The sequence below is a fragment of the Carcharhinus amblyrhynchos genome, chromosome 15 (genome assembly GCF_965287045.1).
Source record: "Carcharhinus amblyrhynchos chromosome 15, sCarAmb.v2.hapA, whole genome shotgun sequence".
Taxonomy (NCBI): domain Eukaryota; kingdom Metazoa; phylum Chordata; class Chondrichthyes; order Carcharhiniformes; family Carcharhinidae; genus Carcharhinus; species Carcharhinus amblyrhynchos.
The window spans coordinates 21,822,137-21,848,762 of NC_137338.1; the positions used below are offsets into that span (position 1 = coordinate 21,822,137).

The 26,626-nt window shown below is 39.0% G+C and overlaps 1 protein-coding gene across 1 annotated transcript in view; it reads left to right on the forward strand.

Annotated features, from left to right (window-relative positions):
• The first annotated feature begins 14,774 nt into the window (after positions 1 to 14,774).
• The window catches only part of LOC145352924 (T-box transcription factor TBX19-like), a 28,363-nt gene continuing 16,511 nt past the window's right edge, over positions 14,775 to 26,626 (forward strand). Inside the window, exons 1-3 of the mRNA XM_080203227.1 lie at positions 14,775 to 14,959; positions 23,079 to 23,343; positions 25,316 to 25,450. Coding sequence (XP_080059353.1) covers positions 14,775 to 14,959; positions 23,079 to 23,343; positions 25,316 to 25,450 — 585 coding nt within the window. The remainder of the gene's footprint in view (positions 14,960 to 23,078; positions 23,344 to 25,315; positions 25,451 to 26,626) is intronic.

Genomic DNA, 26,626 nt, shown 5'->3' on the forward strand with positions numbered 1-26,626 from the left:
TGGGACTAGAGTCATAGAGGTTTACAACATGGAAACAGGTCCTTCAGCCCAAGTTGTCCATGCTCTCATTTTCTTTAAACCCCTAAGCTAGTCCTAATTGTCTCTATTTGGCCCATATCTCTTTATACCCATCTTACCTATGTAACTGTCTAAACACAATTGTGCCCGCCTCTAAAACTGCCTCCAGCAGCTTGTTCCAGACCTCACCACCCTATGTGTGGGGGAAAAAAAAAATTGTCCCTCTGGACCCTTTTGTATCTTTCCCCTCTCAACTTAAGCCCTCTAGTCTTAGACGACTCTACCTTTGGGAAAAGATATTGACTATCTAGCTGATCTGTGTCCCTCATTTAAAGACCTCTTTAAGACCTCTTAGCCTTCTACGCTCCAGAGGAAAAAGTCCCAATCTATCCAGCCTCTCGTAACTCAAACCATCAAGTTCTGGTAGCATCCTAATAAATCTCTTCTGCACTCTTTCTAGTTTAATAATACCATTCTATAATAGGGTGACCAGAACTGGACACAGTATTCCAAATGTGGCCTTACCAATGTCTTTTACAACTTCAACAAGACATCCCAATGTTCTGACCGATGAGCCCAATCATGCTGAATGCCTTCTTCACCACTTTGTCCACCTGTGACTCCATTTTCAAGAAGCTATGAACCTGTACCTCTAAATCTCTTTGTTCTGTAACTCTTTCCAATGTCCTACCATTAATTGGGTAAGTCCTGCCCTGGTTCAATCTACCAAAATGCATCAGCTTGCATTTATCTAAATTAAACTCCATCTGCCATTTTTTAGCCCACTGGCCCAATTGATCAAACTTCCTTTGCAATCCAAGATAACCTTCTTCACCGTTCACTCCACCATAGCTTAGTTGTTAAAAAAGGGTGGCATTGACAAGTTGGGCCGAAGGGTCTGTTTCCATGCTGTAAACCTTTTGACTATGACTCTGAGATATGATGTACTAAATGTTTGTAAATTCAATTTATTAGTTGGCTTACTCACTAGTTCCACCCCACATATTATTAGCAACACAATGGCAAAAACGAGGAATTGGTTGGAAACAGTTGGGAAACAGTATGAAGCAAATAAATTAATTCAATACAACTATTTCCCTGCTCAAAATCATTCTGACATCAAGCACAAATACCCTGCAAGGGATATGGGCTCATTCTTAAACATAATTTTGGGATAGCATCATTTTGCCAAAGCATCACTTTTTTTGTGAATTTCAAAATTTTTTTGTTTAAAAACCAATAATGCAAAGCTTACACGTAAGTAGATGCACCTGCTGCAGTATGATGTGTGAAAGTGGATAATTGCAGCTTTGCAGGTTAGACAGTTTGTCGCTAGTTGCTCTGGGAACAGTACCTAGCATTACAATCTCTGATAAGTGCCTACATTACATTTTCCAAATGAGTTTCCATTTTTCTTGCTTCTTGATAAAATTTATTAATGGTTTACACGGCATCTTTCCTGTTATTATTTTGATCTGTATTGTCATAGTATTTTGCTAAGGTTTCCAGCTTTAGAGTGGTCTGTTTTCGAATAAATAAAAAATAGTGCATAACCAAAATTTATTTTTTGAATTCAGTTATGGGATGTGGGTGTTGTCGGCTGGGCCAGCATTTATTGCCCATCCCTGAGGGCAGTTGAGTATCAACCACATTGTTGTGGATCTGGAGTCACATGTAGGCCAGACCAGGTAAGGGCGATCAGCTGGGTTTTTAATGACAGCCAACAGTGGTTTCATGGTCAACATTAGATTTTTAAATCCAAATTTTTACTGAATTCAAATTTCACCACCCATGATTTGAACCCAGATCCCCAGAACATGACCTTGGGTCTCTGGGTTATGAGTCCAGCAACAATACTATGACACTATCTATCTCTATCTTAAAGACATTAATTGACCTGGTCTCCACAGCCCTTTGTGCCATGAGCTCCACAGATTCACCACCCTCTGGTCGAAGAAATTCCTCATCTCAGTTTTAAAGGAGCATCCCTTCACTGAGGTTGCGGCCTTGAGTTCTAGTCGCTCCCACTAGTGGAAACATCCTCTCCACGTACACTCTATCTAGACCTCTCAGTATCCTGTAAGTTTCAATTAGATCCCCCTTCATCCTTCAAAACTTCATTGAGTATAGACCCAGATTCCTCAACCGCTCTTCATATGGCAAACCCTTCATCCCTGGGATCATTCTTGTGAACCTCCAAGGCCAGCACATCCTCTGGTAGGTATGGGGCCCACAGCTCAGAAACTGAGAGAAAATGATATAGCTATTATTGTGCACTGATTCATGATCAATGTTGAGAAAGTAGTTAAAGTTAATGAGGCTTGCATTAATAGAACAATTCAGTGTAAATCAGGCATCATTTTGTTGCTGGTTAGGTCACATCTAAAGTATTATGACTAATTTTGGTCTCCCTGCGTGCTGAGCAATATAGTGACCTTGGAAAAGCCCCTTGGAGTGGGGGAGCTACAAGAATGATTCCACTTTAATGAACCACAGCAACTCGGATGCTTATGAGGAGCTTGTTCTAATACTTTCAAGCAGTAAGGACTTAGAGATAATCTAATAGTGGTCTATAAATTCATTAAAGGTCTGGACAGCAAAGTTATTCTAATTTAACAGATTGTGAAGCAGCAGGACATGATTTTGAAATGTGTAAAAGTAGGACTGGACATCGCTGGAATACATTACTGGCTTGTGCACTGGATGTTGATTCTCTGTTTGCCTCCAAAAGTGAGCTAGACCAGTTCTGGAAAGTGTAGAGATTGCATTAAGAAGATAGAAGGTCTTATAGATAATATTTTGTTCATGTGATCACCTGGACTGGATTCAATCACAGGAGAAAAATTTTCCAAAGTATCTTACCTAATTTTAGCTCTCGGCTTTATTTTTGCCTCTCCCAGGAGATTACAATTTGGCAGGAGGATAGGTGGGAATTGGTGTAGAACAAGTGCTTACTCACCATGGTGTGGAACAGGTTTGATGGGCCAATTGATCTTTTTTCTTCTGCCTATCAATTTGCACATTCATTCATCCTGCAGTCCCTGACCCAGTTGACCATCGACCTAAAATTAATCCAGCACATTTATGTCATGCTTCTATTTCTTTCTAGTGTACAAACTCCACTGGATGCCAATCAAATGTTGTTGTCGACTTTAAACAGAATAATCTTATAACACTGAATATTTTGATCCAAAACTATGTAATTTGTTACTGGGAAGTTACACCATTTAATATACAGAAGCAGGAGTCAGCCATTCGGCCCTTCAAGCATAAGATTTACGAGGATGTTGCTTGATATGGCGGGCATTAGCTACGAGGAGAGGTTGGAGAAACTTGGTTTGTTCTCACTGGAGCGACGGAGGTTGAGGGGAAACCGGATGGAAATCGTCAAGATTATGAGAAGCATGGACAGAGTATATAGTCAGAAGCTTTTTCCCAGGGTGGAAGAGTCACTTAGTAGGGGTCACAGGTTTAAGGTGCCAGGGGTAAGGTTTAAAGGAGATGTACGAGGTAGATATTTTACACACGGTGGTTGGTGCCTGGAATTAATTGCCAGGGGAAGTAGTGGAAGAGGATACAGTAGTGACTTTTAAGGGGCGTCTTGACAGAGACATAAAAAGGATGGGAATAGAGGATATGGTCCTGGAAGGGTGTACGGGTTTTAGTTCAATTGGGCAGCATGGTCGTTGCAGACTTGGAGGACTGAAGGGTTTGTTCCTGTGCTGTAATTTTCTTTGTTCTTTTGTAGTTTGCATGAACAGAACTAAGGTCATTTCCTTTTGAGGAGTATCATAAATACCTAAACATGCACTGTCTGGAGACTGCTCAAAGACCTAAACAAACATCACATTAAACAAAAATTAACAGACTTTCTAAACCTGTAAGGAATTTTATTTGACTTGTAAGTAATTGAAGAAGTTATATGAAATATCTTAAGTAGTTGATGAAAACACGATAGTGCACAGTAAAAAAAATCTGCAATCTGTGAAAGTTATCCCCTCCAGAAAATTCTGAATATTGCAGAAAAGTATTAAGCTTTTCCATCTTCTGAAATAAGAAATTAGCATATCTTCAAAGTCTTTGATTCCTGTTCAAAATGATACTGTTCTTTATTTGCTCAAATGTAAGAAATTTTTAAAATTGCAACATTGTTAAGTCTTTTAACACATCAGAAAACGTTGAGTTATAAAAGATAATTCACTTCATCAAACATATTTCTTTTACAGACCTAATTTATTTTGCACTGTTATAGGCTGTATCCACTTATCTATTTTACTGTTTCCCTTGACACATTAGATTCATGGGTTATGCATTAATACTGCAATCTTTCCATATAAGCCTGTTGGTATGCTGCTTTAATGGCAGTATTAGGCATTTAAAGGAAATGGATTAATGTTGTTAAAACAGAGAATATTTAAGCATTCATATGCTAATATTTCAAAGAGTGATTTGTAGGGTCATGTAACTCACAACAAAAAAACCTGTTCAGGGATTGTGGAGATCACCTGATTTTTCTTCCACAGATATCTGGTTAAAAGCATTTAAAGTGTTTCATTAATGTTAAAAAGGCCTATAAGGTCTTTGGTGTTATAGAGGCATAAAGTACACAAGCAAGGAAATTATGGTAAACATTTGCAAATCACTGGGCAGCTTCAGTTGAAGCATTTTGTACAGTTAAGCCTGCCACATTGTAGGAAGGCAGTCAAAGACTTGGGGAGGGTTAAAATGTTACCTGGGCTAAGGGACCTTAATTATGTGTAAAAGAAAGAGAAACTGGGATTGTTCTCCTTATAACAGAGAAGGTTAAGGAGGGGTTTTTAAGATGCATTCAAAATCGTGAAAGGTTTTGATTGATTAAATAATAGTTTTTAACATTGCAATTGATCATTATTTCTCTAACTAAGTGGGTAGTGGAAGCAAATTTAGCATTGATTTGTGAAGGGGAATTGAATAAATACTTGAAGGGGGATACAGTTGTAAGAGTATGGGGAAAGGGCTGTTATCAGGAGTAGTTTGAGTGCTCTTTCAAAGAACATGTAACCTTCTTCTGTGTTTAATGTAAGTGAGTTACAGAAACCTACATGTACAGAAGGAGGCCATTCGGTCCGTGGAGTCTGCAGACAGCAAACCCACCCAGGCCCAACCCTGCTATCACAGCCTGGGACACTAAGGGTTGATTTAGCGTATCCAATCAACCTAACCCACACATCTTTGGACTGTAGGAGGAAACCGGAGCACCCGGAGAAACCCACACAGACACGAGGAGACACAGACAGTGACCCAGGAAGCAGCATTGCTAACCACTGTGCCACTCAATATATTCAACGTATTTATCGGTTTGATGAATTAATAATCAAGCTGAAAGGTGAAAACAAAACGAATAATACAACTGAGACATTAAAATGATTCCTTTATATCTTCGATTTGACATTGGCCCAAGAGAGGGCAAGAAAGCACATAAAATCCAGTAAGATCCCATGAAAAGATTATATCTATTTTTTAAAAAATGATTTTCAGATAAATATGTTTCGAACATCTCCCAATGAACCGAAAAATGTAGCGACCGATAATTTTAAAAAAACTAAATAGAAAAGACGCGTAGCGAACTGAATGAAAATTCAGGATTTGTTACAATATATATTTTTAAAAGTGACGAGAATGTAGTCTTTTTAACACTTCGACCAGAAATATATTTTCAGTTAATTAGTAAGATAATTGCTTGTCTTTCATCAGGTGTCAAAGGGCTGCCGATTTGCTCTCATCTATATTTCTCTCTTTGACAAACGTTAAAATTACCCTTGCGCGTCTGAAGAAACTTAATTTACTTCTCTACAGCAAAGGAGTTGGATGTCCAGGAACAACTTCTGTAATACTGGGGGACGGGGGGCGTGGGGGTGATTTCACATGCACCCCTCAGTTACGAAAATTTGAATGTTTATACCAGTCATTAGATGTGTGTGAACAAATGTCTGATCTATTTTTCTTTACCAAATACATGCTGGAGATAAATCTTTCTGCAGGCTACATACCTGAAAAAAGTTGCAATGTCATTGCACAATTGATTGTACTCTTTAATCGGTTGGAACTGTAATCGTCCTCATGCAATAACTCTCAGTTCATCTGATCACAAAATAATTATAGCTGAGACATACCATTCGGCCCATCACCCACTAGCTCCTTCACCAGAAAGATTTCCCCACCACCACCCGCTATTTGAACAACCAGAAACAGGAAACGCTGGGAAATTTGGCAGCTCTGAGATTCTCTCTCCGCTGATGCTGTCAGATCTACTGAGATTTCCCAGCGTTTTCTGATTTTTTTCTAACTTTCAGCTCTTAGCATCTGCTGTATTTTGTTTTTATTAGAACAATCAATAGGTTTTTAATCCCAGGGTCTCATTGCGCTAACTGGAGGTCTTTTGATTTCAAAGTTATTTCATTTTCTACTGGTTGAGGCGAAAGTTAGCTGGATTAGTGTGGCCAGAGTAATTCCCACTCTGGATCAGGGTGGCCGGAGTAATTCCCACTCTGGATCAGGGTGGCCAGAGTAATTCCCACTCTGGATCAGGGTGGCCGGAGTAATTCCCACTCTGGATCAGGGTGGCCGGAGTAATTCCCACTCTGGATCAGGGTAGCCAGCGTAATTCCCACTCTGGATCAGGGTGGCCGGAGTAATTCCCACTCTGGATCAGGGTGGCCAGAGTAATTCCCACTCTGGATCAGGGTGGCCAGCGTAATTTTCACTCTGGGTCAATTTGACTTTGTGTCATTTGTTGTAAGTCTTGGTTGCAGTGGGGTTGCTGTTATGTCACCATTTGCCGATTCCTGGAGCCACTGACTATATGCCCCTTCCTGCGGTGATATTTTTCCATTAGTGATCTGAAGGTTCAGTTCCTCCAATCTCTGTGAGCCAGTGTGGAGACTTGGATGTCATGTGTTTTGGTCATCTACAGACTATTCCTAGCTGTTGGAGTTGGTCTGACATGAAATAATGTCGCACTTGCACGAATCCTTGTACCTTAGTTTTGACCAGCTGACAGGTCTACTAGAGTCACTCCCCCCTCATGCAGTGCATCCTTTGATAGGCAACTATCATTCATTCCAATGACATGGCCCAGCCATTGTACTCAATGTGGCTTGGGCATTGCCATAGTACTTCTTAAGTTAGAAAGTTGCAGCACTTCAGACTCCACGCAGACCTTTCTTAAGAAATGCATTCAAATTGAATTCAACCTGCAATCTTGTTTCTGAAATGCAGTCTTCCAAGTTACCAGATATAGATTCTCAGTCATGTGGCAATTAGAACAGTGTCATGGAGCAAGGGGCAGGCAAGAAATGATGAAAATAAATATTTTTTGAATCATTTTCAATACATTTTAATTGAAATTAAATATCTAGGAAATACAGCTTGAAGCTTTGACTTCACCAGGACTTGATCTGTAGAATATATTTTTCTTTATTATTGGTTTTGTTTAGAGAATTGCAACAGGCTGAGTTATCAGCTGCTGGATCATCAGGATGTATTTTAATTGAATCATGGTTGTCCACCAAGCTTCTGTAATCCCAACCTCATTTTCTGTCCAATAAATGTGATATACAGTCATAAATTTTACCACCCGGTTGACCACGAGTGAGATTTGATGATGTTGAGCTGAGCAAGACCGTAAAATCCTGTCAATAGTTCGTACAGAACAGAAAAGGTCTACTGAGTCTGTGATGACAATAACTAAAGACCACTAAAGTCGCGCTAATCCCATTTTACAGCACTTGTCCTGTATCCTTGAATGTTACAATGTTTTAAGTGCTCATCCAAATACTTTATAAAGGTTGGAAGATTTGTGGCCTCCACTACCTTCTCAGGCACAGCATTTCAGATTTTTACCCTCTGAGTGAATTTTCTTTCTCAAATCTCCTCTGAATCTCCTGGCCCTTACCCTAAAACCATGCCCCCTTCTGGTTGACCAAAGGGAGCAGCCTGTTCACCCTGTCCATACTTCTCATAATCTTAAACATGGCAATCATGGCCCTCTCAGCCTTCTCTGCTGTAGAGAAAACAATCCAAGCCTACCTAATCTCTCTATAGCTCAAATATTCCATCCTGGGCAACATCCTGGTGAATTTCCTCATTAATATTAATGTATTAAATTAATTTAAGCTCACTTTTGTCAGCGTTGTTCAGATGTATGTAAGCTGATGGTTTATAAGGCCTGTGTTCTCAGTACCTTGCTGTATGACTGATGGCCCATAGCTATCAGGAAAAAGACTTCAGTATATTTCCATCCCCACTGTTTGTAACGCATTCCAGGTATAATCTGGTTGAATAAAACCACACATACAGCATTCCTCTCAAAGACAGATCTCCAAGGTTTTTTTTATTCAATCACTTTTTTCATGAAAAAATGAATTGTAGACCATAAGCCCCCATTCATTATTTTTCATTTAGATATACTTCAATAGGAATTCCAATATTTACATTTATTGACAAACTCCCCAGTTTGTTAGTGCCCATCAGGCAGAGACAGCTTCATTGGCTCAGACATGTCTGCAGGATAGAAGATGGCTGCATACCCAAGGACTTTCTGTGCGGTGATAGCTGGAATGAGACGGCTAATTAGATTCCCAAAGTTCCAATTCAGTGTTGCTTGCTAGCATGAGACGAAGACACGAACATCGACTATCGCCCCTGGGACCCACCAGCTGATGACAGAGGAAAATGGTGATACCTCTTTTGAGCCTGTGTGCACAATCACAATGACCAAAGACTGCAGAAGCTTGGTAACACGTGCCAATGTCAAATACAATCCCCCAGAATGACACCTGGTAGCTTCACGTGTGGCACTTGTGGCTAAAACCTACCTCTCAGGGATTGGCCTCTTCAGCCATTAGCAAGGGTATGCCATATGAAGACACCCCATCTGAAAAGAATCTTTTTGCAATGTGTTCATTACCCATCATAAATGGAAGGATACCACCAATGATGACACTGATTGCAGAGTGTTGGAAGAACAGATTAAGATTTTTCATTGATAGTCAATACAGAAGTTACTTTTCAGTGTCTCTGTTCATAGCTTTCAATAAATAAATCATGATTACTGGAGCTGTTCATTTAGTTACACTGCTGTCAAGAACTATTAGCACCTAACCTCAGACATGTCTGAGCCAATGAAGCTGCCTCTGACTGATGGGCGCTAACAAACTGGGGAGTTTCTCAATAAGTGTAATGGCTAAATATTGCATTTGCCATTGAAGTATATCTAAGTGAAGTATAATGAAATCTTGAAAGTTCATTCACTTTTCCCAGTACCAATCTTCCCAGAACTTATTTAAATTCTCCCCAGTATTCCAGCATTCTCTGAGGTACAAAATTTATGGTGATCCTTCCATTAGCTTTTGACTAAGCAATCCTCAATTTTCGTTAAAGACTTCACAACAGTGGACTCTTTAGCTACTTGTCCTGGCTTTGGACAAGTAGCCCTTTCACACAGCCTCTGGTCAGCTTTTTCCGAGCTAACTATTCAAACTGACTGCTTTCTACCACAATGCTCTATGAGAACCACTGTAGACTTTTCCACTAGCTTCAGGTGAGACCAAATGTTCCAGCTGTGTTTCCCTCATGAAACTCAAACTGAACTGTTACTTCTGTCAGCAAACACACACTGAAAAAAATAAACAAGGTTGCACCCTGAACCAATATTTCTATGATAATGTGGGATGCTTTGGAATGGTTCAACCAGAAATGTGAACAAATTATTTTACCTTCAACATAACGTTCTGATTCAGTAACCCATTGGAAAGTTTTATATTTCTAATGGGTTACAGGCTCCTTGATTCCATTACAATCTTACAGGAGCATCATTCCTTGATCATTTATTTTCACAATCAACCCTTGTAAGACAAACACAAGTTAGGTTGTCATTGTAATTACCTTCAAACGTGTTTGAATTGCATTCATTACAGGGTTGTTTATCAATTTCTCAATTGGATTCCTCCATTTTCTACAGTTAAACTTTAATTCCTGAAGTTTGATATTTTCTGCTAAAATATATGAATTATAAACTAGATATTTGCAACACTTTGCTGAAAGAATACAAAGAAGTAATACAGCAGGCATTACAAACTGCATTCGGCAGCAATGAATAATTTTTAAATATAAATCAGAAACAGCCAAACATTCAGCTATCAACTTTATTCTTTGAACATTTGTAATTAGCACTTCCGCTTTCTCTGTCTCAACCAGAATCAAATTACAATGGAATTTAGTCCATTAGTCCACCATTCCACCACTAAAACTATCTTTATTACCATTTTTATTTAATTAGCTGTAATTGATTCTTTGACAGAATAATGTATCATATGAGCAAAATAAATGGAAGAATATGTGGAGTATGAATTTTTTTCTGAGAAAGATGTGCTAAGTTGGATGTGAGTTGTCAGGTCAGACCTTTCATCTTTTGAGGGATATATTTCATCCTATCCACTGGTCTTCACAATGTGTCCTCTATCCTTATCATGTTATCTAATAACCGATTGCAACTTCCTTTGTCTGAAATCTTAGACATTAATGTCTCCCAAAACGATACTGTAAGGATCACATTCTGCATTAAATGTTACAAAATATGTAAGCAAATATTATGTACTAGATCTGTGGATTGATTGCCGGTCCATCTCAACATTGGCATCTGCCCTTTCCAAGCTAGAGATTGAAGTTGAAATCCTCAAAGGTCAGATGTGATTTTTCCATTGGCACTATGGATTCAGATCACAGAAGTGACAATACAACTGATGCCACTGTTAATCTTCAGGATTACGCTCCTCAGTTATCTACATTCAAGCTCCATTGGTGGAAGGGATCGAGTCCTGCACACAGCTTACTCAATAATGAATTTCCGAGTGAGTATGAATTATACCTCTGAGATAAAAAAAAGTCAGAAATATGTCCCAATGGTTAATAACAAGCAAGATATTGTTGTATTGACAGCTTTGACAAAGGGTTGCCTGGACTTGAAACGTCGGCTCTTTTCTCCCTTTACAGATGCTGCTAGACCTGCTGAGATTTTCCAGCATTTTCTCTTTTGGTTTCAGGCTCCAGCATCCAGTAATTTGCTTTTATTGTTGCATGATGTCAGCCTCTCCTCTTTATCATCACTACTGTTCCATTCCTAACTATTTGTTGTTCTGCAGAGAATGCTGGAAAAACTCAACAGGTCTGGCAGCAACTGCGGAAAGAGAATAGAGCCAACCTTTAGAGTCAGGATGGTCATCTAGACTCGAAACATTGCTCTATCCTGTCTCCGTAGATGCTGTCAGACCTGCTGAGTGTTCCCAGCATCTTCTGTTTTTGTTTCAGATTCCAACATCCGCAGTGATTTTCCCTTTATGTTATGTGTTATTCTATTCTCGGTACAATGATAAATGACGAAGGCCCAACACTTGCAATGTCACCAGTAACGGAATATGGAACTAGACATTTGATGGACAAAATAGTGAGCAAATTCTACATTCTGGGCTATTTCTGTGGAGATGGTTATCTTACATGATACATCATCGTTAGATGCAAATAATATCTGGATAAAAGTGTAGCAATTATGGGATCTTTGGCCAAAAAAAAGTCAGCTCTGACGAGGGGTCATCTAGACCCAAAAGGTTGGCTCTATTCTCTCTCTACAGATGCTGTCAGACCCGCTGAGTTTCTCCAGCATTTTCTGTTTTTGTTTCAGTTGTCAGCAACCGCAGTATTTTGATTTTTAAGAAGTCTCATCATGAACTGATTATCCAAATGCTTAGAAACAGGCAGGAAATACTGGACCAAAAAAAAACAAGTTTCTCAAAGCATTAGTTATGTTTTTGCCAAGGAAGTACAACGATTAACCCCCAAGACTTTACGATTCTGTACCTAACTCGATCAAATTCTGCTGAGATTATTGACCTGCTCCGTTTCTCTCCTCACAGATACTGCCTGATCTGCTGGCTAGTTGCATCATTTTGTTTTAATTTCAATGTGTTTCCCGTGACTTTGAATTTTTTTTTCTCCACGCAATGCTACCCAGTTCGCATGACTCCCAGAGTAAATTACCCCACATCCTGCTGAAAACTGTCAGGACACAGAGGCACCTACTTGGTGCGTTGGTGACGTTCCCCGGGTGGGTTTAAATTAAACGATGAGTTTTCTTTTTTTCAAACCCGTTCCGTGCGTTCTCTTCATAATCTCCTACTCTTTGTGAAAGATAATGAAGGACTGCAGCTACAAAGGATGGCTAATGGGACAAAGCGGGGTTAGGAAGGTAAAGTATCACAGGTGACCCGGAGGGAATGAATAACTGTGAAAACGAACACCAAAGTCAGAATATTAAAAAGAAAGAATCACCAGGTGCTGTTTTAATGAACTGGAGAAAGATAATTAAAAAAGAGGACTCATACAACTGAGGTCTGCAAATACCATATCGAATTAGCATAAGCTAATGGTGTAAGATATATGTGCCGGTTAATAATCAGCTAAAGAGTATTCTAATTTAAGACCAATATATGCTGGTAAATAATTAGCTAAGTGGTGTTCTAATTTAAGACCAATATATACTGGTAAGTAATCAGCTAAAGGATATTCTAATTTAAGGTCAATATATATTGGTAAAGAGCTACAGAATATTCTAATTTAAGATCAGTGTATACTAGTAAATAATTCGCTAAAGGGTATTCTAATTTAAGATCAATACATTCTGGTATAGATCTACAGAATATTCTAATTTAAGATCAGTGTATACTGGTAAATAATTCGCTAAAGGGTATTCTAATTTAAGACCAATATATTCTAATTTAAGATCAATACATTCTGGTATAGAGCTATAGAATATTCTAATTTAAGATCAGTGTATACTGGTAAATAATTCGCAATAGGGTATTCTAATTTAAGAGCAATATATACTGGTAAATAACTAGCTAAATTGTGTTCTAATTCAAGGCCAATATAAACTGGTAAATAATTAGCTAAATGGTATACTAATCCACTGTTATTAATATCCTATTATGACGATTCTTAAGAAATTATTAAACTTCTATTGCGTATCCTCGCGGCACTAAACTCAATATTGGAGCTTTAGATGAATAGGGTGCCCCTTGGTCATCCGTGAGCTGAAACATAAAGTTAAAACTGATCGAAGGCAGAAAGTGCAGGGGAGTTCAGTTCTATCTACAATAAAACAAACGTGAAAATTCAAATACCATTCTCCTGTGTGCAGAATTTAGTTTCCATATTTACCCAAACACTGAACGACAGAAAACACAGTACCCAGAAGGGCTGAATGCTCAGTTCAACACTAATCTCCTGGAAAACAAGGGATCACAATCTGAAAATTCATTCAGCAACGCATTGCATTAACTGAAATGATTGGTGATTGTAAATAAAATATCTCAGTTAAACGCACAGAAAGTCTCCAGTTTTAACAATAACATGCGACTATATGTATGCAACTTACGAATATTACCGGTCGGCATCGTGTACAAGTATTTGCACCATGCCTTGGACGATTAGTGTTCTGTGTTTGTTTCAACTCAATTAAATGCAGGCAAAATAATTTGGTATAACTGCACGTAGTTCCATAAGGGAGGTTTGCGATGAAAACTGCACTTTATTAAGTAACTGTATATATTGCGTACACCAAACGTGTTAAGCACACATCAATAAAACAGCGTTGTTAGGAGCCTTTGATTTGCTGATATGTCAATGAGAAATTGTCAGTGGTTGTGATCATTAGAAATTGTTCCCACTCTCGTTTATCAGAAACTTGTTAATGACTTTTGATTCGGATTCCTTTGCACACCCGTTTCCATCAAATCTACATTAGTTCAAATGAATTTGGAGGATTGGGTGTGCAAAGCAGAATGGGCTTTCTTTTTCGGATTTGTGTCACTGAAGTAGGTTCGTGCCCCTAATTTTTCAGGTCTGGTCCGCCAGGTCTTTCCGAGGTTTAGGTCTTTGTTTAGGTCCGAGCACTGTGAAACTACATGCGGAACTGGGTATCTACCGGTTTGGACAGATATGTTCTACTTATGGCGAAGCGACAATATCCCCTCATGTTTTATGTCTACGGATATAATACACATTCACGTATCGTTCTTGCACGTATCTGAATCTATTACATTCTATGTATAATTTATAAAGAGACTACCATAGTGTAATATTGCAGACAAGTTACTCAAATCACTTCAAATAAATGGAAATCAATCGAATAATACAAAGCAAAAGAATTAAAGTGTTTAAATAGAGTTTAAGAACTTCGTTCCAAAATAATTGCCATCTTCAATTTAACAATTATTTTTCATTTTCTAAAGTAAATTTTCAGAGGAAGCGGAGCATGTCACTAAATGCAGTCTGTCAATAGCTACTTTAGGCATTATAATTTTTATTTATTAACCTAGCTTTAAATTGTTTAGCTGTATTTTAAAAACTGCACACCCCCGGTCGGAAATAACTAACTGTGGTGAGTTCATCCTAATGACAATGTGTGTCTGTTTGCTGAACTCTGGCTATACCATTGAGTGAACTGCAACCGTCAGTCTGTGCAACAACTGATATTAATACAAGAAACCAATAGCAATTAGGGTGAACATCATGTGACAGGAGAAGTCATTGCTGTAAAGTTTATTTAATCACCCATCTAATGGTCGGCTTTACTTAGAACCAGAATGCTGATTGACTAGTCGCAGTGTTAGATTGTCTTATTTCAATTTTAGTTTTAGCTCAGATTTGGTGGTCTGGCCAGCATGAACGAGAGTGAGGGCAAGAGCAGTGTGGCTCGGTTGCTCAGTGCTCTTGAATGTGAATTAGTGGCGGGCAGTGAGAAAGGAGATCCCACCGAGAAGCAATTGAAAGTCACCCTGGAAGATGCAAACCTTTGGCAAAAATTCAAAGCAGTCACCAACGAAATGATTGTTACCAAGAATGGGAGGTTAGTAAAATCATTGATCCAAGAAGGCTAAATAAAGGTCTAATGCTTACTACGTGGAGATCCCAATTTGTGATTTCACAAGGGTTCCAGATGTTTTGAATTGCTGGAATGGAATAAATTCACAGAGGAAAGATGTGGTTGAAATTACTACTAATAATGCAATAGTTCGAATAATTAATAACGTGCACTCAATAGGCAAAGTTAAACTGAACTTGGTAACATATATTTGCTGCGAAATGCATTAGGATTAAGTGTACTTTCTATAATGTTCACACTCTGGCTTCAGATAAAATTGTTGCATTAGGTTATCTTACGAATGGGTTTCTCATATGTTTGACAAACTTAGTTGTCCTTTTGTTCTCTATGTATGCCCAATAAAATAAAGTTGTAGAAGCGCTGAGGACTGTTATGTATTTAGCCTGCACTTAGGGAATTTCCTTTATTTAATCTGCCATCATAAATGTTCTCAGCTTCTGTTTAGAGTCTCTTCTCTTTCAGTTTTCTTCCTCTCTCTGCTGACTTTCTGCATTTCTTCCTTCAGGTTTTGCTTTCTCCTTTTGATCTGCCTTCTTTCTATCTTCCTATTGTTAATATTACTTTTGTATTGTGCGTTTTGATTGAGGTCCAGGGATCTCTGTCCCAATCTGTACGCTGCAGGTTTAAAGATTTTTAAGCTTTCCTGTGAAAATAATAATTCAGTACATATTGTCTGTTCGACATTGGCAAATTTCCACCTGCACCAAAAATCTCAGCTCAGCATTTCTCTGGATTTTCTTGTCTGTAGCTACTTTTTGACTAATACCCTTAAGGTACTGAAGCCTGCATGATTTGGGAACATTTGTCTTTTTATAAATAAATCTGATTGCTAAAGTGCTTGTCTCATATTCTCTAATTTCTGTTAATGTCAGTGTAGATATCCCTATTGGGCTACCTCATAAAGTTCCCTTTTTTTTCAATAAAATGACACATCATTGTTTCAAACGTAATGGCAAACAGAACAGGAAGGGGCCATTCAGCCCATTGTTCCTGTTCCGCTTCTTAAAAAGAGTTGAACTCCTCTTGCTCTTTCCTCATAACCCCTGTAATGTGCTTTTTTTCTTTCCAGTATTTAATCAATTCCCTTTTTGTAAATCATGATTATATTTGCTCCCACTACACTTTTGGCCGGTGTACTATAGATCAGAGCACCCCACAAAATCAGTAGAAAGCATTAAACTAGCTCCTCACTGGAGTATGTCCTTTGAGGAGTTGTCAACAAAAATAACAAAGGAAATGTTTTAGCTGCAGGCTATTGGCGTGGCCTCATTGGAACAGTGAACACATTAAGTTAATTTCAAAGATAAAGAGAAACATGAAGTCTTGATCAAATCTTTCAAACACTTAATTCTGAGATTTGATTGAGATTGAGGAATCCTGGCAATAAATTGTTTGCAATTATTTATATCTCTTTGACTATTTTATAATAAGTAACCCTAACAGTACATGAATTGGCATGCCTCAAAGTAGGGAAGAATTATGAAACCCAAAATTGAAATCAAACAGTGCATCAAGTTTAAAAAACTATCATGCATTTGAAATCTGCTCCAACCTCTCTTATTTCACGTAATATGGAATTTGTAGAAAGTGGTTTTATTCCATTTTCAGGAGTTTAATGTTGGTGACAGCAGTTATCGTGTTGGACAGTGACGGATTAGGTGAATGCAGCACTTGATCTGATCAAAGTGCTCCTGTACCCTCTCATTAGAATTGAACTTTATGTCATGATAAAGGAAAATGGAATATCTCACGCATGTCATGAAGCAAAGTCAAGTGTTCTGTGTAACATACAATTCTGAGATATCTCTAACTAAAACCCATTTTATATTATAAGCTTTTAAATTTCCTAATGGAGGACTTGCATTTATGAAATGCTTCCTATCTCAAAACAGATATGTAATAAATTACTTAGAGTGCTGTCCATTTTTGTGCAGGTAAATATATCAATACTTGAAGTGATGGTTGGTTATTTTTGTGTTATTTCTGAAGTAATGTTCCTCCTTCCATTGACTCTAATTCGACCACCACACCACTGCCCCCCCCCCCTCCCCCCCCAACCCCATTCACTTGGAATATGCCATCACAACTGAGATTCAGTGACTCAGAGACAGACACTCTGATCTGGGGTTGCTACAGTGTCTCCTACAGTTTGTTTCTAGTGTGACTCTACTGCTGGCGAAAGTTGCGTGCAGATGGGTGGCCAAGTGAAGCTTCACTGAATGTTTGGATTGAGCAGTACTTGTGAACTGCTCAAGCCTGGTGGCACAGTGCCAGGGACCTGGGTTTGATTCCCAGCTTGGGTCACTGTCTGTGTGGAGTTTGCATGTTCTCCCTGTGTCTGTGTAGGTTTCCTCCGGGTGCTCCCACAGTCTGAAAGATGTGCGGGGGTTAGGTGCATTCACCCAAACAGGCACTGGAGTGTGGCAATTTCATAGTAACTTCATTGCAGTGTTAATGTAAGCCATAACACTGTTCTCTTGTCCTGTCTGTCACGGAATTATAGTGGGCAGGGGCAGACCACACAAAGGCCCATTGACCTTGGGCGGGATTCTCCAGTTGTGGGGTGAGCTTGGCCGAAGGGGACAAAACGTTGATGAGGTCTACCAGATAAACATGCTTGGTTGAACAAAATCTAACCGAGAAGAGTTTCTGAAACAATATAACTTGCATAAATGGAAGAGTCAAATAGTGAAGTTACAGCGGGGAAAAATCATGAAAGAATCTTCGAATAACCTTCTCAGCTGGCTGACTAAAATAAATAAAGACAGGAAATGCTAAAAATGCTCAACAGGTCTGGTAGCATCTGTGGTGAGAGAAACTGAGTTAACTGATGGAATTTTCCATTCCTACCTGAAATTTTCTGATTCGCCCATGACGATTCGTGTCACGGATGGGATTGTAAAATTTCAGCCAACATTTCAGGTTTTTCTCAGAACTGAGAATAATTAGAAATGTAACAGTTTTTGAAGAGAGGATGGGGGCAGAAAAAGGGAAGATTTATGGTGGGGTTGAGGGTAGAAGAGATTAGATGACAAAAATATTGATGGTGCAAGCGGGATAAGTAGAGAAACAAAAGATGTGTCTAGGTGAGGTGTGAATAGTCAGGTGGCTGCTCTCTGAATGCAAAGTAGTGGAAAAGAAATGAAGGAAAAGAAAAAAAAACAGCTAAAGTTTACCAAAGGATGGATTTGAAGAATTAGCACATGCTAAGCAATGTTCTGCACAATGCAAGGGCATATTGTCAATTTGGATGCGCAGACCACTGCACTGGGCACAATTTTCCATCTATTAGAATTAATAATGACCTCCACAACTCAATTTGCAAATTGCACTGCTGTCATTCAAAGCTCTATACAAGGAGAATTAGTTTTTTAAAAATTAGCCCATAGTACAAAGCACTATGGAATTAGTTTATAGGATGTGCCATCAGCAGTGCTTGAATGGAACCCAGTTCCGAGAAGTGAGGGGACACTGTGTTAATTCACAGAACAGTCTAATCCTTATCAATGATCCTTTGAATTCTGAAGAACAGTTTTTAGTTGTAAATATGTATATGTGTGTTTGTGTATGTATGTCTGTATGTATGTATGTTGTTGTGATCTCAGTTGATGCTATAACTGAATGAAAAGATCACAGAAAGGAACCTGGATTTACTTTTTCACTGGAGGAGCAGTGATACAGGGCTGCAGATTAGTTTTAAAAATAAGGAAAAAACATTTAATAAACATGAAAGAATTGGATTATGATACAGTACTCCTTTACTCCCCCTTAGCTTCACAATCATGACACAAATTTTAAGATTAACATGATTACAAAGTACATTTTAAGATACTACGGTCTCATTAACACACAAAGTCACTTTTAAACACACAGGATGACTGTGGTAAGACTCACTCCTCTCTGAACCCAAGTGAATGTGGATTTCTCCTTAAAATCCCTCCAGATGATTTTTACACAGAGAGCCACCTTGTTTCTCTGAACTCTGGCTTCCATACAAGTTATTTCAAATTGCACTTTCAGAAGCCGCACTTTCAAATCTTGTTTAGATTATGCTTTCCTTCCATCAAGGTTTCTGATTTTACACCTCTGCCTTCAGATTTCTGTTGCCTTAAATGCCAGCAACAATTTCCACAGTAACTTCATTGCAGTGTTAATGTAAGGCTTACTTGTGACCAATAGTAAACTTTAATTTTTAAGGGGATTAGCAGGGTAAATATGTGGGAGTATGGGGTAGGGCTTGGGTGGGATTATTGTCTATGCAGGTGTGATGGGCTGAATGGCCCCTTCTGCACTATAGGTATTCTATACTATTATATTCTAATCTAATGTATAACTGGGCAGAATGTAAGCTTTGTATATTCTGCTCATAATATTAGGCTTTGAACATTCTAATCTTAAAGGGATTGCTGGAGGCCACTCAGAAACTGTGCTTGATGTGACCAGGAAGAGGAGCACTAGGAAAATGTTTTGAATTTCTTGCTGATGCCATTTGGAGGATATAGCACATATTAGATGTAATGGGCGTTTCAGCTGAAAATCACCCCAATGGAACTCCATTTATTTTGTTCCATAAATGCAATTACAGAATTGTTACCAAGTTATAGGAGGTCATTTGGTCCATATTGTTCAAGATGATAAAAGGTATGGATACAGTAGATGTGGAGCGGACGCTTCCTCTTGTGGGGCATTCTAGAATGAGAGGTTATAGTCTTAGGATGAGGGGCAGCCAATTTAAAACAGAGTTGAGGAGAAGCTACAGCAGCGATTCTCCCAAAAGTGCTGAATTGGCAAGAAAACAGGTGTAAATCACAATTATTTTGTTCAGTGGGAGTTTCACTCGAATCTCCCACACTCTGTGCAATGCAGACGTCACAATTGTGAATCTTATTAAAAGGCTGGGGGGTGGGGCTATTCACGCCAGAGTTTGATTGTTCTGGAATTCTGCGTGTGCACCAGCAGCCCTCAACTGTCAGGGATTGCAGTTTGCTGGCCAGCTTGATCGCTGGCCTCCCCAGGACCCCCCACAGTGCTGCCCGTCCAGTATTTTTCGCTGTCTATTTTACTACCTGCTTCAATCTGTCTGGAAATAGGCTCTTAACTTTTTTTTCTTAAAATTGAGAAGAAAATTCAAGGCATTTTGCTTAATTAAAAGTTAAAGTTTATTTATTAGTAACAAGTAAGGCTTACATTAGCACTGCAATGAAGTTACTGTGAAATTCTCCTAGTTGCCACAGTCAAGTGCCTGTTTGGGTCAATACAACTAACCAGCATGTCTTTCAGACTGTGGGAGGAAACCAGAGCACACAGACACTGAGAGAGCGTACACACTCCACGCAGACAGTGACCCAAGCCAGGAATTGAACCCATGTCCCTGGTGCTGTGAAGTAGCAGTGCTAACCACTGTGCTACTGTGTTTCCCTAGTAATTGGTGCAACTTTTTCAATTGTAGCTTTTGAGTTGTTACAGCTCTGGTACTCTTTCTTGAAAGTCGAAAAGAAATGAAGCATTCAGATATTTTATAGAATACATGATGCAATAGTTTTGCTTTGCCTATTTTTGCTAAACATTGGAACATGGGGCATGTAGTATATTAATAACTATTGCATTTGACACTAAACTGCAGAGGCTTTCAGAGACCTGTGCCTCGGTATCAATTCATTACTACCATAAAGAAAGGATAGTAAGAAGTCAAGAATATATCTTTGATTAAATACAATGACAAATCAAAGTGAAGTTCTGTACATCATGTAAGAAGCTGCCAATGAAACAGAATACTGCAATGCTGGATAATTTGAGGCTATTAAAGCTTCTAATTCAAGGCAAGTACAGAGCATTTATTTCCTGCTTCCACTTCAGCAAGAATTGACATGTCACAAAATGAAAGTGCATCAAGCATATGATGATTGTGTCCGATTGAAAAATATAATACAATAATAACAATATGAGGTGAATGTCAGCAAATTTAGAAATGTGCAGGTGGATTGGCCATGCTACATTGACCCTCAGTATTAGGGAGATTAGCAGGGTAAATATGTGGGTTACGGGGTTAGGGCCTGGGCGGGATTGTTGTTGGTGCAGACTTGATGGGCTGAATGGCCTCCTTCTGCACTGTAGGGATTCTAAACTTTGAATATGTTAACTCTATGTACAGCAAGATAAGTTAAAGGTTTCAGTCGTAAGTAGGCATACTTTAACACCACAATGAAGTTATTGTGAAAATCTCCGAGTCGACACTTTCCGGTCCCTGTTTGGGTACACAGAGGGACAATTTAGCATAGCCAATGCATCTATCCAGCACATCTTTCAGACTGTGGGAGGGAACCAGAGCACCCCTATATAGACACAGGGAGAATGTGCAGATTCTACACAGACAGTGACTGAAGCTGGGAATTGAACCAGGTCCCTGGGACTGTAAGGCAGCAGTGCTAACCATTGTGTCACCAATAATGAATTGTCTTGGGCTGCTTGTCAGCTCTGCCTTCCCCTGTGCATACTTTCCTGTATTGCAGAAGGGAACCAGTACCTGCACATTCTTGGCAAAACACAACATTGGTGCTGATTCACAGTGTTTTGCTATGTGAAGTGAAGCCCTACCAGAACAGCCTGTCTTTCTGATGTCTCCCTGCCACTTTACCTGCAATTGAATCTGCTTCCCCACCATGCTGCATAATCCAGCTCTAGTCATATCATGAGCATTGCATTTCCTGTCACTTCACTGGCAGGACCTGTGCAGTAAAGTATGCAGTAAATGGTAGAGCCCTTAGAAATATTAGCATACAGAGGGATCTAGGCATGCACATTCACAGTTTCCTGAAGGTGGCAACTCAGGTGAACAAGGTGGACAAGATGCGTATGGATTGCTGACCTTCATTGGTTGAGGCATTGAGTATAGGAATTGGAAAATCATGTTGCAGCTATACAAAACCTGGGTTAGGCCACATTTGGAGTATTGTGTACAGTTCGGGTCACCACATTACTATAAGGACGTTGGTGCATTGGAAAGAGTGCAGAAGAGGTTTACCAGGGTTGACTGGTTTGGAGGATATGAAGAAAGATTGAACAAACTTGGATTGTTTTCATTGGAGAGTTGGAGGATGAGGGTGGTGTATCTGATACGGGTTTACAAGATTATGACAGGCTTGGATAGAGTGGATACTCAGAGTCTTTTTCCTTGGGTGGAAGATCAATTAATTGTGGACATAGGTTGAGAGTGAGAGGGCAAAAGTTTAAAAGAAATGTAAGGGACAGGTTTTTCACACAGAGGATGGTGAATGCCTGGAACGTGCCGCTGGAGGAGGGGGTGGAAACAGATTCTGTAACATCTTGATAGATAGATCAATAGGCAGGGGATAATAGAGAGATTTGGACCACATAGAGGCAAGAAAATATTAGATTAGAGAGGAATCTTTGTTGGAACAGACTTGGTGGACTGAAGGGCCTGTTGCTGTGCTGTACTGTTCTTTGTACTTTGTCATTACACCTTTCCTGAAGAATTTGTAAGAAACTGTACTTAGCAAGATAAGAACAATATTAATGTAGCTGTCCTTTCCTTACACCTGCTCACAATGGGAAACTATTTGCAGTTTGTGCCACTATTAGCAGCTGCTTCATTAACACTAATGCACTTTTAGCATTTGGTGTCTATGATGCCTCCAACTATTTTGCCATTGCATAACATGTGTAAAATACAATGCTGGTAGATTTAACCATTGTGCTGTTCAAATTTTTTTTTAAGAAGGGAAAACCTCACACTCCCTATGGAGGTGGCGCAGTAATGCAACTGCTGTTCTGAAAGACTAATGCAAAAACTATCCCTTTTCCAACCCAGTTATTCCTCACCTCTGCTTGTATCTTAGGAATCAATTGCTGAACACTTGTTAATCCATTTACTTCCTATGTTGCTTGTCTGCATGTTTGGATTAATAGGAAAATTAGCCCCTGTATGTGAATGGTAGCCAAGCCTTTATTTTTTTGAAAAGGTTATTATGCTTTCCCCTGCTGTTCAGTGCAATTACCATTATGTGCTTCCCCAGAAGGAAAGGTTGATTTTTTTTCTCTCCCTCCCTCTCTTTCCCTCTTTCAGGCGAATGTTTCCAGTTCTGAAAATAAGTGTATCTGGATTGGATCCAAATGCCATGTATTCATTCCTGCTAGACTTTGTTGCTGCTGACAGTCATCGTTGGAAATATGTGAATGGAGAATGGATTCCAGCTGGTAAACCAGAACCCCTGACACAGAGTTGCGTTTACATCCACCCTGACTCCCCTAACTTTGGGGCACACTGGATGAAAGCTCCAATCTCTTTCAGCAAAGTCAAGTTAACAAATAAAGCCAACACTGGTGGGCAGGTAGGGCTTTCTCCTCCCATCTCATTTGCAATAACAAGCAGGGCAATTGTGAAATATCAAGTGTGCATTAATGTAATTATAGCAATCCTCTCAGCCTACTCTACTCATATAGGCTATTGTTTGAAAGGAAACCAAACATAAACAAGAATAAACAGGTCTAATTGGCACTTTCAGAGTTTAATGGACATCGTGTTTTAGTCAGAAAAAAGAGGTTTTGCTTGATGCAGCCTGGCAGCCCATTAAGAGATCTCCCAATGAGTACAATTTCATGTAAAAACGTTTGTAATGAGTTCAGTCATTTATGTTTTCCTTGGCACAGATTTTGCTAAAATTGACATTGAACAAAAGTAAGTGTTTTATGCAAAATTATATAATTAGAGTGGTTTTGTAATTATGAAATTAACTGTGTCCTTTTTACAGCCAGAAAAAACAACAAACCATACTAAAAAGATATACAACATATTTATTGGAGGAAAGATCTATATCATGTTGGTTCCAGAACAGAGTTGCTGAGCTGTCCATTACTTTAAAATAATTAACACGCAAAATGTAGCACTTTTATTTTAGATTAGTGTTATCTAATATTTTCAATATTTTAAAAGAATCACCAGGAATGCCTTTTCTCTTTTTCTCTTTTATGTTCTTTCTGTATTTGTAGGTTAGTTTCATACACGTGGATCTGTTATAAAATTTCTATCATTAATTATCATTTAAATCTGTTTTGCAATTACAATTGTATTGTCGATAATAGAAAAAGGGACAATTTTCTTTCTTGTCACTTGCTGTCAACAACAAACACCAACCTAATATGGCCAATTGCAAAACTACATTTTAAGAGTTGTTGAAGTTTGTCAGGATGAAGAATGGCAAGGTCAGTTCTATAGCTCTCTGGTGTAAGAGTCATTGGCTACACAGAGTTAGTGACTTCTTTATAGTTATGTTCCAGAGCAGAACTAGACATTCTCTTCACTAATTCCACTGCAAATACTTGAACCCACCTGATAAAATTCCTCAATATTAATTGGAAAACGTAATGCTCTCCTTATTTTTTTCCCTGAAGCTGCTGATTTATGACAATGTACATTTCCTTCAATTCCTAGATGAAGGGGAATCTGCCACAGAGCTAGTTTTTATTTGCTTTTTAGTCTGTCACTTGGTAGGATGGGGTGTCTAGGATCTGCATTGCACTGCCTGAGAGTGTGGTGGAAGCAAATTCAATCATGGCTTTCCAAAGAGGATTGCATGATGGAAGGATTTGCAAAGTTATGGGAAAAGATGTGAGGCTAGGTGAATTGTTCTTGCAGAGAGCCAGCTTAGACACAATAGGCCAAATGGCCTCCAATGTGCTGTAACAATTCGATGATTCTTCCTTTGAGGTTAAACTGCTTTGGTTTGCAGAGTATTTGACCAACAGGAAAATCACAGTTGAACTCAATCCTAACTCACCTGAACACACCTCTCACATTCTTATCTAGTAATGATTAAAATGCAGCAAACTGAAGAAAGACTTTATTTTTATCTTTAGTAAAAACTGACAGGAAAATGACATTTTGGTGGTGCTCAGAGAGAGAGAGAGACTTGTTGAAATGATGGAGAGGTGTTGGGACGACACTTCATAAGTAGTTCATTGGCTTTGAAGTACTTTAACACGTTACAAAAGCAAAATATGCTTTATACTGATATTATCTTTACTGAAACCCCATTGCCAGTGTCCTGGGATTACCATTGATCAGATGCTGAACTAGACCAGCCATGTAAGTACTGTGGCTACTAGAGGAGGTCAGAGGCTGAGCATTTTGCTATGAATAACTCCCCTCCTGATACCTCCAAAGCCTCACATTACAAAGTGTGGCCAGAACTGCTCTTTGAGAGGTGGCAATAGTGCAATTGCCCCATTGTTCAGTTCAATTACAACTTGCTTAGCTTACAAAATCAGAGTTTACATGTGAATTTTCCATCATTTTTTTAACAGGTGATTCTAAATTCTCTCCATAAATACAAGCCACAAGTTTATATAGTGCGTGTGGGGGGCCCTCGCAGGATGATTTCAAATCACTCTTTTCCTGAGACCCAGTTCATTGCAGTGACAGCGTACCAGAATGAAGAGGTCAGTGCAACCATCATTGGTTTATGATGAGATTTTTGTAATTATTTTGGTGCGCTTCATACTTTTCATTATGATTTATGATGGATGTTTTCAAGTGTTTCCTTGTTCACGTTGGATGCCATTGCAGGCACCTCTAATTATTCAGCAACGATCATTCAAAATTTAAGAATAGAATACTGAATGAACATTTGCACTTTATATTCTTTGGAGTAGTGGATGTAGGTCATAAAACCATGTGCATGAAGTGTTTGAGGCTTTTAATGTGGGCAGGCAGTGATAATATTGAGCCTTGTCATGGCTTTCTCAAGCATCCTGGTTCTTAAGGACTGCATTATTGCACCAGTGTCTTCTCCTTGGTACGATTTTACTTCCTTCTGAATTTAGTCGCTTTTCCAGTTTATCAACAGGTAAATCAATTGTTTCCTTTATTCCAAATGTTTGCTGGCTCCATCCAACGATAATATTTTAACCCATTTGTTTTTGCACCAAATATCTGACTTGGGACAGATGTATGAATGTTGGCATTCGGAGGATAAATGAGAGCACTGAGTTTGTAATGACGTGGTTGCGAGATGTGAGGAAAGGCAAGCTAGCATCAGTTTCTATGAACAAGAGCTAAGCATTGTCTGAATTCAAAAATCCTGGTGTTGCTACAACATTGTCACATATTGTGGGGAGGTGGTTCCATCATGCTATTATCTAAGGGCCTGGGTACGAATGGTGAAATTTCAATAAAAATCTGTAAATAAATAAATAAATGCTGGCCCAGCCAATGATGCCCACATCCCATGAATGAATGGGGGGAAAAATGGCCAGTTCGATCCTTTTTACAGAATCTTCCTTTTGCAGATGTTCAATGAATTTACCATGGGGCTCTTTTCAGTACTTACACTTTGCAATGTTCCATTTTGGGAAGTTGAAGAGTAGGGTGATTTGTGAATGATGCAACTTTTTACCTTTTGCCCTGAAGTTTTGGACTGGACTCTGATGCAAATGAATATTTCTGGTCTTATTATAAATCAGGGATTACTTTGTGCGGCACAGAGCCTGATCCAAGAGTGAAGCTCTCTCCAAGATCAAAATTAAATATCTATTAAGTTAAGGGAGTTGAGTGAACTTATTCTGCCTCCCAATTCCACCAACCATTCAAGCGAGTCGAAGGGGAATTTGGAGGGA